At 43.0% G+C, this 19,055-nt stretch overlaps 1 protein-coding gene across 7 annotated transcripts in view; it reads left to right on the top strand.

The window, feature by feature from the left end:
* LOC117596420 (alpha-tectorin) overlaps positions 1–19,055 on the top strand; it is an 87,460-nt gene that overhangs the window by 40,589 nt on the left and 27,816 nt on the right. For all 7 annotated transcript variants that reach the window (XM_053231204.1, XM_053231200.1, XM_053231203.1 and 4 more), the window contains 8 exons: positions 5,780–5,845; positions 6,022–6,075; positions 9,131–9,196; positions 9,373–9,426; positions 15,778–15,843; positions 16,020–16,073; positions 18,633–18,698; positions 18,875–18,928. In XM_053231204.1, the coding sequence (XP_053087179.1) occupies positions 5,780–5,845; positions 6,022–6,075; positions 9,131–9,196; positions 9,373–9,426; positions 15,778–15,843; positions 16,020–16,073; positions 18,633–18,698; positions 18,875–18,928 (480 nt within the window). The remainder of the gene's footprint in view (positions 1–5,779; positions 5,846–6,021; positions 6,076–9,130; positions 9,197–9,372; positions 9,427–15,777; positions 15,844–16,019; positions 16,074–18,632; positions 18,699–18,874; positions 18,929–19,055) is intronic.

Below are 19,055 nucleotides of genomic sequence, written 5' to 3'. Positions count from 1 at the left end.
AGGGAGTGTTGCAGTGAGAGTGTATTATAGTGAGGGAGTGTTGCAGTGAGGGTGAATTATAGTGAGGGAGTGTTGCAGTGAGGGTGTATTATAGTGAGGGAGTGTTGAAGTGAGTGTGTATTATAGTGAGGGAGTGTTGCAGTGAGGGTGTATTATAGTGAGGGAGTGTTGCAGTGAGGGTGTATTATAGTGAGGGAGTGTTGAAGTGAGTGTGTATTATAGTGAGGGTGTATTATAGTGAGAGAGTGTTGCAGTGAGGGTGTATTATAGTGAGGGAGTGTTGCAGTGAGGGTGTATTATAGTGATGGAGTGTTGCAGTGAGGCTGTATTATATTGAGGGAGTGTTGCAGTGAGGGTGTATTATAGTGAGGGAGTGTTGCAGTGAGGGTGTATTATAGTGAGGGAGTGTTGCAGTGAGGGTGTATTATAGTGAGGGAGTGTTGCAGTGAGGGTGTATTATAGTGAGGGAGTGTTGCAGTGAGAGTGTATTATAGTGAGGGAGTGTTGCAGTGAGGGTGTATTATAGTGAGGGAGTGTTGCAGTGAGGGTGTATTATAGTGAGGGAGTGTTGAAGTGAGTGTGTATTATAGTGAGGGAGTGTTGCAGTGAGGGTGTATTATAGTGAGGGAGTGTTGCAGTGAGGGTGTATTATAGTGAGGGAGTGTTGCAGTGAGGGTGTATTATAGTGAGGGAGTGTTGCAGTGAGGGTGTATTATAGTGAGGGACTGTTGCAGTGAGGGTGTATCATAGTGAGAAAGTGTTGCAGTGAGGGTGTATTATAGTGAGAAAGTGTTGCAGTGAGGGTGTATTATAGTGAGGGAGTGTTGAAGTGAGTGTGTATTATAGTGAGGGTGTATTATAGTGAGGGAGTGTTGCAGTGAGGGTGTATTATAGTGATGGAGTGTTGCAGTGAGGGTGTATTATAGTGATGGAGTGTTGCAGTGAGAGTGTATTATAGTGAGGGAGTGTTGCAGTGAGGGTGTATTATAGTGAGGGAGTGTTGCAGTGAGGGTGTATTATAGTGAGGGAGTGTTGCAGTGAGGGTGTATTATAGTGAGGGACTGTTGCAGTGAGGGTGTATTATAGTGATGGAGTGTTGCAGTGAGAGTGTATTATAGTGAGGGAGTGTTGCAGTGAGGGTGTATTATAGTGAGGGAGTGTTGCAGTGAGGGTGTATTATAGTGAGGGAGTGTTGCAGTGAGGGTGTATCATAGTGAGAAAGTGTTGCAGTGAGGGTGTATTATAGTGAGAAAGTGTTGCAGTGAGGGTGTATTATAGTGACGGAGTATTGCAGTGAGGGTGTATTATAGTGAGGGAGTGTTGAAGTGAGTGTGTATTATAGTGAGGGTGTATTATAGTGATGGAGTGTTGCAGTGAGGGTGTATTATAGTGAGGGTGTATTATAGTGATTTAGTGTTGCAGTGAGGGTGTATTATAGTGATGGAGTGTTGCAGTGAGAGTGTATTATAGTGATGGAGTGTTGCAGTGAGGGTGTATTATAGTGATGGAGTGTTGCAGTGAGGGTGTATTATAGTTAGGTAGTGTCGCAGTTAGGGTGTATTATAGTGAGGGAATGTTGCAGTCAGGGTGTATTATAGTGAAGCAGTGTTGCAGTGAGGGTGTATTATAGTGAGGGAGTGTTGCAGTCAGGGTTTATTATAGTGAGGGATTGTTGCAGTGAGGGAGTGTTGCAGTGAGGGAGTGTTGCAGTGAGGGTGTATTATAGTGAGGGAATGTTGCAGTCAGGGTGTATTATAGTGAGGGAGTGTTGCAGTGAGGGTGTATTATAGTGAGGGTGTATTATAGTGATGGAGTGTTGCAGTGAGGGTGTATTATAGTGATGGAGTGTTGCAGTGAGGGTGTATTATAGTGATGGAGTGTTGCAGTGAGGGTGTATTATAGTGAGGGAGTGTTGCAGTGAGGGTGTATTATAGTGAGGGAGTGTTGCAGTGAGAGTGTATTATAGTGAGGGAGTGTTGCAGTGAGGGTGTATTATAGTGAGGAAGTGTTGCAGTGAGGGTGTATTATAGTGAGGGAGTGTTGCAGTGAGGGTGTATTATAGTGAGGGAGTGTTGCAGTGAGGGTGTATTATAGTGAGGGAGTGTTGCAGTGAGGGTGTATTATAGTGAGGGAGTGTTGCAGTGAGGGTGTATTATAGTGAGGGAGTGTTGCAGTGAGGGAGTGTTGCAGTAAGGGAGTGTTGCAGTGAGGGTGTATTATAGTGAGAGAGTGTTGCAGTGAGGGTGTATTATAGTGAGGGAGTGTTGCAGTGAGGGTGTATTATAGTGAGGGAGTGTTGCAGTGAGGGTGTATTATAGTGAGAGAGTGTTGTAGTGAGGGTGTATTATAGTGAGGGTGTATTATAGTGAGGGAGTGTTGCAGTGAGGGTGTATTATAGTGATGGAGTGTTGCAGTGAGGGTGTATTATAGTGATGGAGTGTTGCAGTGAGAGTGTATTATAGTGAGGGAGTGTTGCAGTGAGGGTGTATTATAGTGAGGGAGTGTTGCAGTGAGGGTGTATTATAGTGAGGGAGTGTTGCAGTGAGGGTGTATTATAGTGAGGGACTGTTGCAGTGAGGGTGTATCATAGTGAGAAAGTGTTGCAGTGAGGGTGTATTATAGTGAGAAAGTGTTGCAGTGAGGGTGTATTATAGTGACGGAGTATTGCAGTGAGGGTGTATTATAGTGAGGGAGTGTTGAAGTGAGTGTGTATTATAGTGAGGGTGTATTATAGTGATGGAGTGTTGCAGTGAGGGTGTATTATAGTGAGGGTGTATTATAGTGATTTAGTGTTGCAGTGAGGGTGTATTATAGTGATGGAGTGTTGCAGTGAGAGTGTATTATAGTGATGGAGTGTTGCAGTGAGGGTGTATTATAGTGATGGAGTGTTGCAGTGAGGGTGTATTATAGTTAGGTAGTGTCGCAGTTAGGGTGTATTATAGTGAGGGAATGTTGCAGTCAGGGTGTATTATAGTGAAGCAGTGTTGCAGTGAGGGTGTATTATAGTGAGGGAGTGTTGCAGTCAGGGTTTATTATAGTGAGGGATTGTTGCAGTGAGGGAGTGTTGCAGTGAGGGAGTGTTGCAGTGAGGGTGTATTATAGTGAGGGAATGTTGCAGTCAGGGTGTATTATAGTGAGGGAGTGTTGCAGTGAGGGTGTATTATAGTGAGGGTGTATTATAGTGATGGAGTGTTGCAGTGAGGGTGTATTATAGTGATGGAGTGTTGCAGTGAGGGTGTATTATAGTGAGGGAGTGTTGCAGTGAGGGTGTATTATAGTGAGGGAGTGTTGCAGTGAGAGTGTATTATAGTGAGGGAGTGTTGCAGTGAGGGTGTATTATAGTGAGGAAGTGTTGCAGTGAGGGTGTATTATAGTGAGGGAGTGTTGCAGTGAGGGTGTATTATAGTGAGGGAGTGTTGCAGTGAGGGTGTATTATAGTGAGGGAGTGTTGCAGTGAGGGTGTATTATAGTGAGGGAGTGTTGCAGTGAGGGTGTATTATAGTGAGGGAGTGTTGCAGTGAGGGAGTGTTGCAGTAAGGGAGTGTTGCAGTGAGGGTGTATTATAGTGAGAGAGTGTTGCAGTGAGGGTGTATTATAGTGAGGGAGTGTTGCAGTGAGGGTGTATTATAGTGAGGGAGTGTTGCAGTGAGGGTGTATTATAGTGAGAGAGTGTTGCAGTGAGGGTGTATTATAGTGAGGGAGTGTTGCAGTGAGGGTGTATTATAGTGATGGAGTGTTGCAGTGAGGCTGTATTATATTGAGGGAGTGTTGCAGTGAGGGTGTATTATAGTGAGGGAGTGTTGCAGTGAGGGTGTATTATAGTGAGGGAGTGTTGCAGTGAGAGTGTATTATAGTGAGGGAGTGTTGCAGTGAGGGTGAATTATAGTGAGGGAGTGTTGCAGTGAGGGTGTATTATAGTGAGGGAGTGTTGAAGTGAGTGTGTATTATAGTGAGGGAGTGTTGCAGTGAGGGTTTATTATAGTGAGGGAGTGTTGCAGTGAGGGTGTATTATAGTGAGGGAGTGTTGAAGTGACTGTGTATTATAGTGAGGGTGTATTATAGTGAGAGAGTGTTGCAGTGAGGGTGTATTATAGTGAGGGAGTGTTGCAGTGAGGGTGTATTATAGTGATGGAGTGTTGCAGTGAGGCTGTATTATATTGAGGGAGTGTTGCAGTGAGGGTGTATTATAGTGAGGGAGTGTTGCAGTGAGGGTGTATTATAGTGAGGGAGTGTTGCAGTGAGGGTGTATTATAGTGAGGGAGTGTTGCAGTGAGGGTGTATTATAGTGAGGGAGTGTTGCAGTGAGAGTGTATTATAGTGAGGGAGTGTTGCAGTGAGGGTGTATTATAGTGAGGGAGTGTTGCAGTGAGGGTGTATTATAGTCAGGGAGTGTTGAAGTGAGTGTGTATTATAGTGAGGGAGTGTTGCAGTGAGGGTGTATTATAGTGAGGGAGTGTTGCAGTGAGGGTGTATTATAGTGAGGGAGTGTTGCAGTGAGGGTGTATTATAGTGAGGGAGTGTTGCAGTGAGGGTGTATTATAGTGAGGGACTGTTGCAGTGAGGGTGTATCATAGTGAGAAAGTGTTGCAGTGAGGGTGTATTATAGTGAGAAAGTGTTGCAGTGAGGGTGTATTATAGTGAGGGAGTGTTGAAGTGAGTGTGTATTATAGTGAGGGTGTATTATAGTGAGGGAGTGTTGCAGTGAGGGTGTATTATAGTGATGGAGTGTTGCAGTGAGGGTGTATTATAGTGATGGAGTGTTGCAGTGAGAGTGTATTATAGTGAGGCAGTGTTGCAGTGAGGGTGTATTATAGTGAGGGAGTGTTGCAGTGAGGGTGTATTATAGTGAGGGAGTGTTGCAGTGAGGGTGTATTATAGTGAGGGACTGTTGCAGTGAGGGTGTATCATAGTGAGAAAGTGTTGCAGTGAGGGTGTATTATAGTGACGGAGTATTGCAGTGAGGGTGTATTATAGTGAGGGAGTGTTGAAGTGAGTGTGTATTATAGTGAGGGTGTATTATAGTGATGGAGTGTTGCAGTGAGGGTGTATTATAGTGAGGGTGTATTATAGTGATTTAGTGTTGCAGTGAGGGTGTATTATAGTGATGGAGTGTTGCAGTGAGAGTGTATTATAGTGATGGAGTGTTGCAGTGAGGGTGTATTATAGTGATGGAGTGTTGCAGTGAGGGTGTATTATAGTTAGGTAGTGTCGCAGTTAGGGTGTATTATAGTGAGGGAGTGTCACAGTGAGAGTGTATTATAGTTAGGTAGTGTCGCAGTTAGGGTGTATTATAGTGATGGAGTGTTGCAGTGAGGGTGTATTATAGCGAGGGAGTGTTGCAGTGAGGGTGTATTATAGTGAGGGAGTGTTGCAGTGAGGGTGTATTATAGTGAGGGAGTGTTGCAGTGAGGGTGTATTATAGTGAGGGAGTGTTGCAGTGAGGGTGTATTATAGTGAGGGAGTGTTGCAGTGAGGGTGTATTATAGTGACGGCGTGTTGCAGTGAGGGTGTATTATAGTGACGGCGTGTTGCAGTGAGGGTGTATTATACTCAGGGAGTGTTGCAGTGAGGGTGTATTATAGTGAGGCAGTGTTGCAGTGAGGGTGTATTATAGTGAGGCAGTGTTGCAGTGAGGGTGTATTATAGTGAAGGAGGCTTTCAGTCCTGTTAAAAGCCATGAGAAGTAGCCAAATGACTCCACCAGTTTTTTTTACATTTAAAAAATGTCATATAATTTTCTGATATAAGAGCTGTATAACATTTTTAAAAAATTTTCAAGTTCCAACCACAAGGCCAACTACTGTGCCAACTGCAACGACTACAACAACAAGTACACCCAACCATGGTAAATAGAAATTATATACAGTATGTCACCATAGATTCTTGTCAGTCACAGTTTGAGAGTATTACAGTATATAATTAGAAAAAGGAAGCATTTTTCAAAATGTAAAAATATTTAATATAATTGTCTTATGGAACATCTGTATAACATTTAAAAAAATTTTCATGTTCCACTGACAGGGCCAACTACAGTGCCACCTGCAACAGCTACAACATCAAGTACACCCAACCATGGTAAATATTACATTTTATATATATAGTATGTAAAGTATAAGTATGGGACTATTACATTGAGGGAGTATTACAGAGAGAGTGTGTAACAGTGGAAGAAGTATTACAGCGAGTAAGCTTTACATTAATGGAGTTTTATAGTGAAGGAGTGTTGCAGTGAGGGTGTATTATAGTGAAGCAGTGTTGCAGTGAGGGTGTATTATAGTGAGGGAGTGTTGCAGTGAGGGTGTATTATAGTGAGGGAGTGTTGAAGTGAGTGTGTATTATAGTGAGGGAGTGTTGCAGTGAGGGTGTATTATAGTGAGGGAGTGTTGCAGTGAGGGTGTATTATAGTGAGGGAGTGTTGAAGTGAGTGTGTATTATAGTGAGGGTGTATTATAGTGAGAGAGTGTTGCAGTGAGGGTGTATTATAGTGAGGGAGTGTTGCAGTGAGGGTGTATTATATTGAGGGAGTGTTGCAGTGAGGCTGTATTATATTGAGGGAGTGTTGCAGTGAGGGTGTATTATAGTGAGGGAGTGTTGCAGTGAGGGTGTATTATAGTGAGGGAGTGTTGCAGTGAGGGTGTATTATAGTGAGGGAGTGTTGCAGTGAGGGTGTATTATAGTGAGGGAGTGTTGCAGTGAGAGTGTATTATAGTGAGGGAGTGTTGCAGTGAGGGTGTATTATAGTGAGGGAGTGTTGCAGTGAGGGTGTATTATAGTGAGGGAGTGTTGAAGTGAGTGTGTATTATAGTGAGGGAGTGTTGCAGTGAGGGTGTATTATAGTGAGGGAGTGTTGCAGTGAGGGTGTATTATAGTGAGGGAGTGTTGCAGTGAGGGTGTATTATAGTGAGGGAGTGTTGCAGTGAGGGTGTATTATAGTGAGGGACTGTTGCAGTGAGGGTGTATCATAGTGAGAAAGTGTTGCAGTGAGGGTGTATTATAGTGAGAAAGTGTTGCAGTGAGGGTGTATTATAGTGAGGGAGTGTTGAAGTGAGTGTGTATTATAGTGAGGGTGTATTATAGTGAGGGAGTGTTGCAGTGAGGGTGTATTATAGTGATGGAGTGTTGCAGTGAGGGTGTATTATAGTGATGGAGTGTTGCAGTGAGAGTGTATTATAGTGAGGGAGTGTTGCAGTGAGGGTGTATTATAGTGAGGGAGTGTTGCAGTGAGGGTGTATTATAGTGAGGGAGTGTTGCAGTGAGGGTGTATTATAGTGAGGGACTGTTGCAGTGAGGGTGTATCATAGTGAGAAAGTGTTGCAGTGAGGGTGTATTATAGTGAGAAAGTGTTGCAGTGAGGGTGTATTATAGTGACGGAGTATTGCAGTGAGGGTGTATTATAGTGAGGGAGTGTTGAAGTGAGTGTGTATTATAGTGAGGGTGTATTATAGTGATGGAGTGTTGCAGTGAGGGTGTATTATAGTGAGGGTGTATTATAGTGATTTAGTGTTGCAGTGAGGGTGTATTATAGTGATGGAGTGTTGCAGTGAGAGTGTATTATAGTGATGGAGTGTTGCAGTGAGGGTGTATTATAGTGATGGAGTGTTGCAGTGAGGGTGTATTATAGTTAGGTAGTGTCGCAGTTAGGGTGTATTATAGTGAGGGAGTGTCACAGTGAGAGTGTATTATAGTTAGGTAGTGTCGCAGTTAGGGTGTATTATAGTGATGGAGTGTTGCAGTGAGGGTGTATTATAGCGAGGGAGTGTTGCAGTGAGGGTGTATTATAGTGAGGGAGTGTTGCAGTGAGGGTGTATTATAGTGAGGGAGTGTTGCAGTGAGAGTGTATTATAGTGAGGGAGTGTTGCAGTGAGGGTGAATTATAGTGAGGGAGTGTTGCAGTGAGGGTGTATTATAGTGAGGGAGTTTTGAAGTGAGTGTGTATTATAGTGAGGGAGTGTTGCAGTGAGGGTGTATTATAGTGAGGGAGTGTTGCAGTGAGGGTGTATTATAGTGAGGGAGTGTTGAAGTGAGTGTGTATTATAGTGAGGGTGTATTATAGTGAGAGAGTGTTGCAGTGAGGGTGTATTATAGTGAGGGAGTGTTGCAGTGAGGGTGTATTATAGTGATGGAGTGTTGCAGTGAGGCTGTATTATATTGAGGGAGTGTTGCAGTGAGGGTGTATTATAGTGATTTAGTGTTGCAGTCATGGTGTATTATAGTGAGGGAGTGTTGCAGTGAGGGTGTATTATATTGAGGGAGTGTTGCAGTGAGGGTGTATTATAGTGATGGAGTGTTGCAGTGAGGCTGTATTATATTGAGGGAGTGTTGCAGTGAGGGTGTATTATATTGAGGGAGTGTTGCAGTGAGGGTGTATTATAGTGAGGGAGTGTTGCAGTGAGGGTGTATTATAGTGAGGGAGTGTTGCAGTGAGGGTGTATTATAGTGAGGGAGTGTTGCAGTGAGAGTGTATTATAGTGAGGGAGTGTTGCAGTGAGGGTGTATTATAGTGAGGGAGTGTTGCAGTGAGGGTGTATTATAGTGAGGGAGTGTTGAAGTGAGTGTGTATTATAGTGAGGGAGTGTTGCAGTGAGGGTGTATTATAGTGAGGGAGTGTTGCAGTGAGGGTGTATTATAGTGAGGGAGTGTTGAAGTGAGTGTGTATTATAGTGAGGGTGTATTATAGTGAGGGAGTGTTGCAGTGAGGGTGTATTATAGTGATGGAGTGTTGCAGTGAGGGTGTATTATAGTGATTTAGTGTTGCAGTGAGGGTCTATTATAGTGAGGGAGTGTTGCAGTGAGGGTGTATTATAGTGAGGGAGTGTTGCAGTGAGGGTGTATTATAGTGACGGCGTGTTGCAGTGAGGGTGTATTATAGTGACGGCGTGTTGCAGTGAGGGTGTATTATACTCAGGGAGTGTTGCAGTGAGGGTGTATTATAGTGAGGCAGTGTTGCAGTGAGGGTGTATTATAGTGAGGCAGTGTTGCAGTGAGGGTGTATTATAGTGAAGGAGGCTTTCAGTCCTGTTAAAAGCCATGAGAAGTAGCCAAATGACTCCACCAGTTTTTTTTACATTTAAAAAATGTCATATAATTTTCTGATATAAGAGCTGTATAACATTTTTAAAAAATTTTCAAGTTCCAACCACAAGGCCAACTACTGTGCCAACTGCAACGACTACAACAACAAGTACACCCAACCATGGTAAATAGAAATTATATACAGTATGTCACCATAGATTCTTGTCAGTCACAGTTTGAGAGTATTACAGTATATAATTAGAAAAAGGAAGCATTTTTCAAAATGTAAAAATATTTAATATAATTGTCTTATGGAACATCTGTATAACATTTAAAAAAATTTTCATGTTCCACTGACAGGGCCAACTACAGTGCCACCTGCAACAGCTACAACATCAAGTACACCCAACCATGGTAAATATTACATTTTATATATATAGTATGTAAAGTATAAGTATGGGACTATTACATTGAGGGAGTATTACAGAGAGAGTGTGTAACAGTGGAAGAAGTATTACAGCGAGTAAGCTTTACATTAATGGAGTTTTATAGTGAAGGAGTGTTGCAGTGAGGGTGTATTATAGTGAAGCAGTGTTGCAGTGAGGGTGTATTATAGTGAGGGAGTGTTGCAGTGAGGGTGTATTATAGTGAGGGAGTGTTGAAGTGAGTGTGTATTATAGTGAGGGAGTGTTGCAGTGAGGGTGTATTATAGTGAGGGAGTGTTGCAGTGAGGGTGTATTATAGTGAGGGAGTGTTGAAGTGAGTGTGTATTATAGTGAGGGTGTATTATAGTGAGAGAGTGTTGCAGTGAGGGTGTATTATAGTGAGGGAGTGTTGCAGTGAGGGTGTATTATAGTGATGGAGTGTTGCAGTGAGGCTGTATTATATTGAGGGAGTGTTGCAGTGAGGGTGTATTATAGTGAGGGAGTGTTGCAGTGAGGGTGTATTATAGTGAGGGAGTGTTGCAGTGAGGGTGTATTATAGTGAGGGAGTGTTGCAGTGAGGGTGTATTATAGTGAGGGAGTGTTGCAGTGAGAGTGTATTATAGTGAGGGAGTGTTGCAGTGAGGGTGTATTATAGTGAGGGAGTGTTGCAGTGAGGGTGTATTATAGTGAGGGAGTGTTGAAGTGAGTGTGTATTATAGTGAGGGAGTGTTGCAGTGAGGGTGTATTATAGTGAGGGAGTGTTGCAGTGAGGGTGTATTATAGTGAGGGAGTGTTGCAGTGAGGGTGTATTATAGTGAGGGAGTGTTGCAGTGAGGGTGTATTATAGTGAGGGACTGTTGCAGTGAGGGTGTATCATAGTGAGAAAGTGTTGCAGTGAGGGTGTATTATAGTGAGAAAGTGTTGCAGTGAGGGTGTATTATAGTGAGGGAGTGTTGAAGTGAGTGTGTATTATAGTGAGGGTGTATTATAGTGAGGGAGTGTTGCAGTGAGGGTGTATTATAGTGATGGAGTGTTGCAGTGAGGGTGTATTATAGTGATGGAGTGTTGCAGTGAGAGTGTATTATAGTGAGGGAGTGTTGCAGTGAGGGTGTATTATAGTGAGGGAGTGTTGCAGTGAGGGTGTATTATAGTGAGGGAGTGTTGCAGTGAGGGTGTATTATAGTGAGGGACTGTTGCAGTGAGGGTGTATCATAGTGAGAAAGTGTTGCAGTGAGGGTGTATTATAGTGAGAAAGTGTTGCAGTGAGGGTGTATTATAGTGACGGAGTATTGCAGTGAGGGTGTATTATAGTGAGGGAGTGTTGAAGTGAGTGTGTATTATAGTGAGGGTGTATTATAGTGATGGAGTGTTGCAGTGAGGGTGTATTATAGTGAGGGTGTATTATAGTGATTTAGTGTTGCAGTGAGGGTGTATTATAGTGATGGAGTGTTGCAGTGAGAGTGTATTATAGTGATGGAGTGTTGCAGTGAGGGTGTATTATAGTGATGGAGTGTTGCAGTGAGGGTGTATTATAGTTAGGTAGTGTCGCAGTTAGGGTGTATTATAGTGAGGGAGTGTCACAGTGAGAGTGTATTATAGTTAGGTAGTGTCGCAGTTAGGGTGTATTATAGTGATGGAGTGTTGCAGTGAGGGTGTATTATAGCGAGGGAGTGTTGCAGTGAGGGTGTATTATAGTGAGGGAGTGTTGCAGTGAGGGTGTATTATAGTGAGGGAGTGTTGCAGTGAGAGTGTATTATAGTGAGGGAGTGTTGCAGTGAGGGTGAATTATAGTGAGGGAGTGTTGCAGTGAGGGTGTATTATAGTGAGGGAGTGTTGAAGTGAGTGTGTATTATAGTGAGGGAGTGTTGCAGTGAGGGTGTATTATAGTGAGGGAGTGTTGCAGTGAGTGTGTATTATAGTGAGGGTGTATTATAGTGAGAGAGTGTTGCAGTGAGGGTGTATTATAGTGAGGGAGTGTTGCAGTGAGGGTGTATTATAGTGATGGAGTGTTGCAGTGAGGCTGTATTATATTGAGGGAGTGTTGCAGTGAGGGTGTATTATAGTGAGGGAGTGTTGCAGTGAGGGTGTATTATAGTGAGGGAGTGTTGCAGTGAGGGTGTATTATAGTGAGGGAGTGTTGCAGTGAGGGTGTATTATAGTGAGGGAGTGTTGAAGTGAGTGTGTATTATAGTGAGGGTGTATTATAGTGAGAGAGTGTTGCAGTGAGGGTGTATTATAGTGAGGGAGTGTTGCAGTGAGGGTGTATTATAGTGATGGAGTGTTGCAGTGAGGCTGTATTATATTGAGGGAGTGTTGCAGTGAGGGTGTATTATAGTGATGGAGTGTTGCAGTGAGGCTGTATTATATTGAGGGAGTGTTGCAGTGAGGGTGTATTATAGTGAGGGAGTGTTGCAGTGAGGGTGTATTATAGTGAGGGAGTGTTGCAGTAAGGGTGTATTATAGTGAGGGAGTGTTGAAGTGAGTGTGTATTATAGTGAGGGTGTATTATAGTGAGAGAGTGTTGCAGTGAGGGTGTATTATAGTGAGGGAGTGTTGCAGTGAGGGTGTATTATAGTGATGGAGTGTTGCAGTGAGGCTGTATTATATTGAGGGAGTGTTGCAGTGAGGGTGTATTATAGTGAGGGAGTGTTGCAGTGAGGGTGTATTATAGTGAGGGAGTGTTGCAGTGAGGGTGTATTATAGTGAGGGAGTGTTGCAGTGAGGGTGTATTATATTGAGGGAGTGTTGCAGTGAGGGTGTATTATAGTGAGGGAGTGTTGCAGTGAGGGTGTATTATATTGAGGGAGTGTTGCAGTGAGGGTGTATTATAGTGATGGAGTGTTGCAGTGAGGCTGTATTATATTGAGGGAGTGTTGCAGTGAGGGTGTATTATATTGAGGGAGTGTTGCAGTGAGGGTGTATTATAGTGAGGGAGTGTTGCAGTGAGGGTGTATTATAGTGAGGGAGTGTTGCAGTGAGGGTGTATTATAGTGAGGGAGTGTTGCAGTGAGAGTGTATTATAGTGAGGGAGTGTTGCAGTGAGGGTGTATTATAGTGAGGGAGTGTTGCAGTGAGGGTGTATTATAGTGAGGGAGTGTTGAAGTGAGTGTGTATTATAGTGAGGGAGTGTTGCAGTGAGGGTGTATTATAGTGAGGGAGTGTTGCAGTGAGGGTGTATTATAGTGAGGGAGTGTTGAAGTGAGTGTGTATTATAGTGAGGGTGTATTATAGTGAGGGAGTGTTGCAGTGAGGGTGTATTATAGTGATGGAGTGTTGCAGTGAGGGTGTATTATAGTGATTTAGTGTTGCAGTGAGGGTGTATTATAGTGAGGGAGTGTTGCAGTGAGGGTGTATTATAGTGAGGGAGTGTTGCAGTGAGGGTGTATTATAGTGAGGGAGTGTTGCAGTGAGGGTGTATTATAGTGAGGGACTGTTGCAGTGAGGGTGTATCATAGTGAGAAAGTGTTGCAGTGAGGGTGTATTATAGTGAGAAAGTGTTGCAGTGAGGGTGTATTATAGTGACGGAGTATTGCAGTGAGGGTGTATTATAGTGAGGGAGTGTTGAAGTGAGTGTGTATTATAGTGAGGGTGTATTATAGTGATGGAGTGTTGCAGTGAGGGTGTATTATAGTGAGGGTGTATTATAGTGATTTAGTGTTGCAGTGAGGGTGTATTATAGTGATGTAGTGTTGCAGTCAGGGTGTATTATAGTGAGGGAGTGTTGCAGTGAGGGTGTATTATAGTGAGAGAGTGTTGCAGTGAGGGTGTATTATAGTGAGGGAGTGTTGCAGTGAGGGTGTATTATAGTGAGGGACTGTTGCAGTGAGGGTGTATCATAGTGAGAAAGTGTTGCAGTGAGGGTGTATTATAGTGAGAAAGTGTTGCAGTGAGGGTGTATTATAGTGACGGAGTATTGCAGTGAGGGTGTATTATAGTGAGGGAGTGTTGAAGTGAGTGTGTATTATAGTGAGGGTGTATTATAGTGATGGAGTGTTGCAGTGAGGGTGTATTATAGTGAGGGTGTATTATAGTGATTTAGTGTTACAGTGAGGGTGTATTATTGTGATGTAGTGTTGCAGTCAGGGTGTATTATAGTGAGGGAGTGTTGCAGTGAGGGTGTATTATAGTGAGAGAGTGTTGCAGTGAGGGTGTATTATAGTGAGGGAGTGTTGCAGTGAGGGTGTATTATAGTGATGGAGTGTTGCAGTGAGGCTGTATTATATTGAGGGAGTGTTGCAGTGAGGGTGTATTATAGTGAGGGAGTGTTGCAGTGAGGGTGTATTATAGTGAGGGAGTGTTGCAGTGAGGGTGTATTATAGTGAGGGAGTGTTGCAGTGAGGGTGTATTATAGTGAGGGAGTGTTGCAGTGAGAGTGTATTATAGTGAGGGAGTGTTGCAGTGAGGGTGAATTATAGTGAGGGAGTGTTGCAGTGAGGGTGTATTATAGTGAGGGAGTGTTGAAGTGAGTGTGTATTATAGTGAGGGAGTGTTGCAGTGAGGGTGTATTATAGTGAGGGAGTGTTGCAGTGAGGGTGTATTATAGTGAGGGAGTGTTGAAGTGAGTGTGTATTATAGTGAGGGTGTATTATAGTGAGAGAGTGTTGCAGTGAGGGTGTATTATAGTGAGGGAGTGTTGCAGTGAGGGTGTATTATAGTGATGGAGTGTTGCAGTGAGGCTGTATTATATTGAGGGAGTGTTGCAGTGAGGGTGTATTATAGTGAGGGAGTGTTGCAGTGAGGGTGTATTATAGTGAGGGAGTGTTGCAGTGAGGGTGTATTATAGTGAGGGAGTGTTGCAGTGAGGGTGTATTATAGTGAGGGAGTGTTGCAGTGAGAGTGTATTATAGTGAGGGAGTGTTGCAGTGAGGGTGTATTATAGTGAGGGAGTGTTGCAGTGAGGGTGTATTATAGTGAGGGAGTGTTGAAGTGAGTGTGTATTATAGTGAGGGAGTGTTGCAGTGAGGGTGTATTATAGTGAGGGAGTGTTGCAGTGAGGGTGTATTATAGTGAGGGAGTGTTGCAGTGAGGGTGTATTATAGTGAGGGAGTGTTGCAGTGAGGGTGTATTATAGTGAGGGACTGTTGCAGTGAGGGTGTATCATAGTGAGAAAGTGTTGCAGTGAGGGTGTATTATAGTGAGAAAGTGTTGCAGTGAGGGTGTATTATAGTGAGGGAGTGTTGAAGTGAGTGTGTATTATAGTGAGGGTGTATTATAGTGAGGGAGTGTTGCAGTGAGGGTGTATTATAGTGATGGAGTGTTGCAGTGAGGGTGTATTATAGTGATGGAGTGTTGCAGTGAGAGTGTATTATAGTGAGGGAGTGTTGCAGTGAGGGTGTATTATAGTGAGGGAGTGTTGCAGTGAGGGTGTATTATAGTGAGGGAGTGTTGCAGTGAGGGTGTATTATAGTGAGGGACTGTTGCAGTGAGGGTGTATCATAGTGAGAAAGTGTTGCAGTGAGGGTGTATTATAGTGAGAAAGTGTTGCAGTGAGGGTGTATTATAGTGACGGAGTATTGCAGTGAGGGTGTATTATAGTGAGGGAGTGTTGAAGTGAGTGTGTATTATAGTGAGGGTGTATTATAGTGATGGAGTGTTGCAGTGAGGGTGTATTATAGTGAGGGTGTATTATAGTGATTTAGTGTTGCAGTGAGGGTGTATTATAGTGATGGAGTGTTGCAGTGAGAGTGTATTATAGTGATGGAGTGTTGCAGTGAGGGTGTATTATAGTGATGGAGTGTTGCAGTGAGGGTGTATTATAGTTAGGTAGTGTCGCAGTTAGGGTGTATTATAGTGAGGGAGTGTCACAGTGAGAGTGTATTATAGTGAGGGAGTGTTGCAGTGAGGGTGTATTATAGTGATGGAGTGTTGCAGTGAGGGTGTATTATAGCGAGGGAGTGTTGCAGTGAGGGTGTATTATAGTGAGGGAGTGTTGCAGTGAGGGTGTATTATAGTGAGGGAGTGTTGCAGTGAGGGTGTATTATAGTGAGGGAGTGTTGCAGTGAGGGTGTATTATAGTGAGGGAGTGTTGCAGTGAGGGTGTATTATAGTGACGGCGTGTTGCAGTGAGGGTGTATTATAGTGACGGCGTGTTGCAGTGAGGGTGTATTATACTCAGGGAGTGTTGCAGTGAGGGTGTATTATAGTGAGGCAGTGTTGCAGTGAGGGTGTATTATAGTGAGGCAGTGTTGCAGTGAGGGTGTATTATAGTGAAGGAGGCTTTCAGTCCTGTTAAAAGCCATGAGAAGTAGCCAAATGACTCCACCAGTTTTTTTTACATTTAAAAAATGTCATATAATTTTCTGATATAAGAGCTGTATAACATTTTTAAAAAATTTTCAAGTTCCAACCACAAGGCCAACTACTGTGCCAACTGCAACGACTACAACAACAAGTACACCCAACCATGGTAAATAGAAATTATATACAGTATGTCACCATAGATTCTTGTCAGTCACAGTTTGAGAGTATTACAGTATATAATTAGAAAAAGGAAGCATTTTTCAAAATGTAAAAATATTTAATATAATTGTCTTATGGAACATCTGTATAACATTTAAAAAAATTTTCATGTTCCACTGACAGGGCCAACTACAGTGCCACCTGCAACAGCTACAACATCAAGTACACCCAACCATGGTAAATATTACATTTTATATATATAGTATGTAAAGTATAAGTATGGGACTATTACATTGAGGGAGTATTACAGAGAGAGTGTGTAACAGTGGAAGAAGTATTACAGCGAGTAAGCTTTACATTAATGGAGTTTTATAGTGAAGGAGTGTTGCAGTGAGGGTGTATTATAGTGAGGGAGTGTTGCAGTGAGGGTGTATTATAGTGAGGGAGTGTTGAAGTGAGTGTGTATTATAGTGAGGGAGTGTTGCAGTGAGGGTGTATTATAGTGAGGGAGTGTTGCAGTGAGGGTGTATTATAGTGAGGGAGTGTTGAAGTGAGTGTGTATTATAGTGAGGGTGTATTATAGTGAGAGAGTGTTGCAGTGAGGGTGTATTATAGTGAGGGAGTGTTGCAGTGAGGGTGTATTATAGTGATGGAGTGTTGCAGTGAGGCTGTATTATATTGAGGGAGTGTTGCAGTGAGCGTGTATTATAGTGAGGGAGTGTTGCAGTGAGGGTGTATTATAGTGAGGGAGTGTTGCAGTGAGGGTGTATTATAGTGAGGGAGTGTTGCAGTGAGGGTGTATTATAGTGAGGGAGTGTTGCAGTGAGAGTGTATTATAGTGAGGGAGTGTTGCAGTGAGGGTGTATTATAGTGAGGGAGTGTTGCAGTGAGGGTGTATTATAGTGAGGGAGTGTTGAAGTGAGTGTGTATTATAGTGAGGGAGTGTTGCAGTGAGGGTGTATTATAGTGAGGGAGTGTTGCAGTGAGGGTGTATTATAGTGAGGGAGTGTTGCAGTGAGGGTGTATTATAGTGAGGGAGTGTTGCAGTGAGGGTGTATTATAGTGAGGGACTGTTGCAGTGAGGGTGTATCATAGTGAGAAAGTGTTGCAGTGAGGGTGTATTATAGTGAGAAAGTGTTGCAGTGAGGGTGTATTATAGTGAGGGAGTGTTGAAGTGAGTGTGTATTATAGTGAGGGTGTATTATAGTGAGGGAGTGTTGCAGTGAGGGTGTATTATAGTGATGGAGTGTTGCAGTGAGGGTGTATTATAGTGATGGAGTGTTGCAGTGAGAGTGTATTATAGTGAGGGAGTGTTGCAGTGAGGGTGTATTATAGTGAGGGAGTGTTGCAGTGAGAGTGTATTATAGTGAGGGAGTGTTGCAGTGAGGGTGTATTATAGTGAGGGAGTGTTGCAGTGAGGGTGTATTATAGTGAGGGAGTGTTGAAGTGAGTGTGTATTATAGTGAGGGAGTGTTGCAGTGAGGGTGTATTATAGTGAGAGAGTGTTGCAGTGAGGGTGTATTATAGTGAGGGAGTGTTGCAGTGAGGGTGTATTATAGTGAGGGAGTGTTGCAGTGAGGCTGTATTATATTGAGGGAGTGTTGCAGTGAGGGTGTATTATAGTGAGGGAGTGTTGCAGTGAGGGTGTATTATAGTGAGGGAGTGTTGCAGTGAGGGTGTATTATAGTGAGGGAGTGTTGAAGTGAGTGTGTATTATAGTGAGGGTGTATTATAGTGAGGGAGTGTTGCAGTGAGGGTGTATTATAGTGATGGAGTGTTGCAGTGAGGGTGTATTATAGTGATGGAGTGTTGCAGTGAGAGTGTATTATAGTGAGGGAGTGTTGCAGTGAGGGTGTATTATAGTGAGGGAGTGTTGCAGTGAGGGTGTATTATAGTGAGGGAGTGTTGCAGTGAGGGTGTATTATAGTGAGGGACTGTTGCAGTGAGGGTGTATCATAGTGAGAAAGTGTTGCAGTGAGGGTGTATTATAGTGAGAAAGTGTTGCAGTGAGGGTGTATTATAGTGACGGAGTATTGCAGTGAGGGTGTATTATAGTGAGGGAGTGTTGAAGTGAGTGTGTATTATAGTGAGGGTGTATTATAGTGATGGAGTGTTGCAGTGAGGGTGTATTATAGTGAGGGTGTATTATAGTGATTTAGTGTTGCAGTGAGGGTGTATTATAGTGATGGAGTGTTGCAGTGAGGGTGTATTATAGTTAGGTAGTGTCGCAGTTAGGGTGTATTATAGTGAGGGAGTGTCACAGTGAGAGTGTATTATAGTTAGGTAGTGTCGCAGTTAGGGTGTATTATAGTGATGGAGTGTTGCAGTGAGGGTGTATTATAGCGAGGGAGTGTTGCAGTGAGGGTGTATTATAGTGAGGGAGTGTTGCAGTGAGGGTGTATTATAGTGAGGGAGTGTTGCAGTGAGGGTGTATTATAGTGAGGGAGTGTTGCAGTGAGGGTGTATTATAGTGAGGGAGTGTTGCAGTGAGGGTGTATTATAGTGACGGCGTGTTGCAGTGAGGGTGTATTATAGTGACGGCGTGTTGCAGTGAGGGTGTATTATACCCAGGGAGTGTTGCAGTGAGGGTGTATTATAGTGAGGCAGTGTTGCAGTGAGGGTGTATTATAGTGAGGCAGTGTTGCAGTGAGGGTGTATTATAGTGAAGGAGGCTTTCAGTCCTGTTAAAAGCCATGAGAAGTAGCCAAATGACTCCACCAGTTTTTTTTACATTTAAAAAATTTCATATAATTTTCTGATATAAGAGCTGTATAACATTTTTAAAAAATTTTCAAGTTCCAACCACAAGGCCAACTACTGTGCCAACTGCAACGACTACAACAACAAGTACACCCAACCATGGTAAATAGAAATTATATACAGTATGTCACCATAGATTCTTGTCAGTCACAGTTTGAGAGTATTACAGTATATAATTAGAAAAAGGAAGCATTTTTCAAAATGTAAAAATATTTAATATAATTGTCTTATGGAACATCTGTATAACATTTAAAAAAATTTTCATGTTCCACTGACAGGGCCAACTACAGTGCCACCTGCAACAGCTACAACATCAAGTACACCCAACCATGGTAAATATTACATTTTATATATATAGTATGTAAAGTATAAGTATGGGACTATTACATTGAGGGAGTATTACAGAGAGAGTGTGTAACAGTGGAAGAAGTATTACAGCGAGTAAGCTTTACATTAATG

Source organism: Pangasianodon hypophthalmus, chromosome 29, assembly GCF_027358585.1.
Source record: "Pangasianodon hypophthalmus isolate fPanHyp1 chromosome 29, fPanHyp1.pri, whole genome shotgun sequence".
Classification (NCBI taxonomy): Eukaryota; Metazoa; Chordata; class Actinopteri; order Siluriformes; family Pangasiidae; genus Pangasianodon; species Pangasianodon hypophthalmus.
The sequence above is the reverse complement of the archived record's forward strand: the minus strand, read 5'-3'. Positions and strand labels throughout refer to the sequence as shown.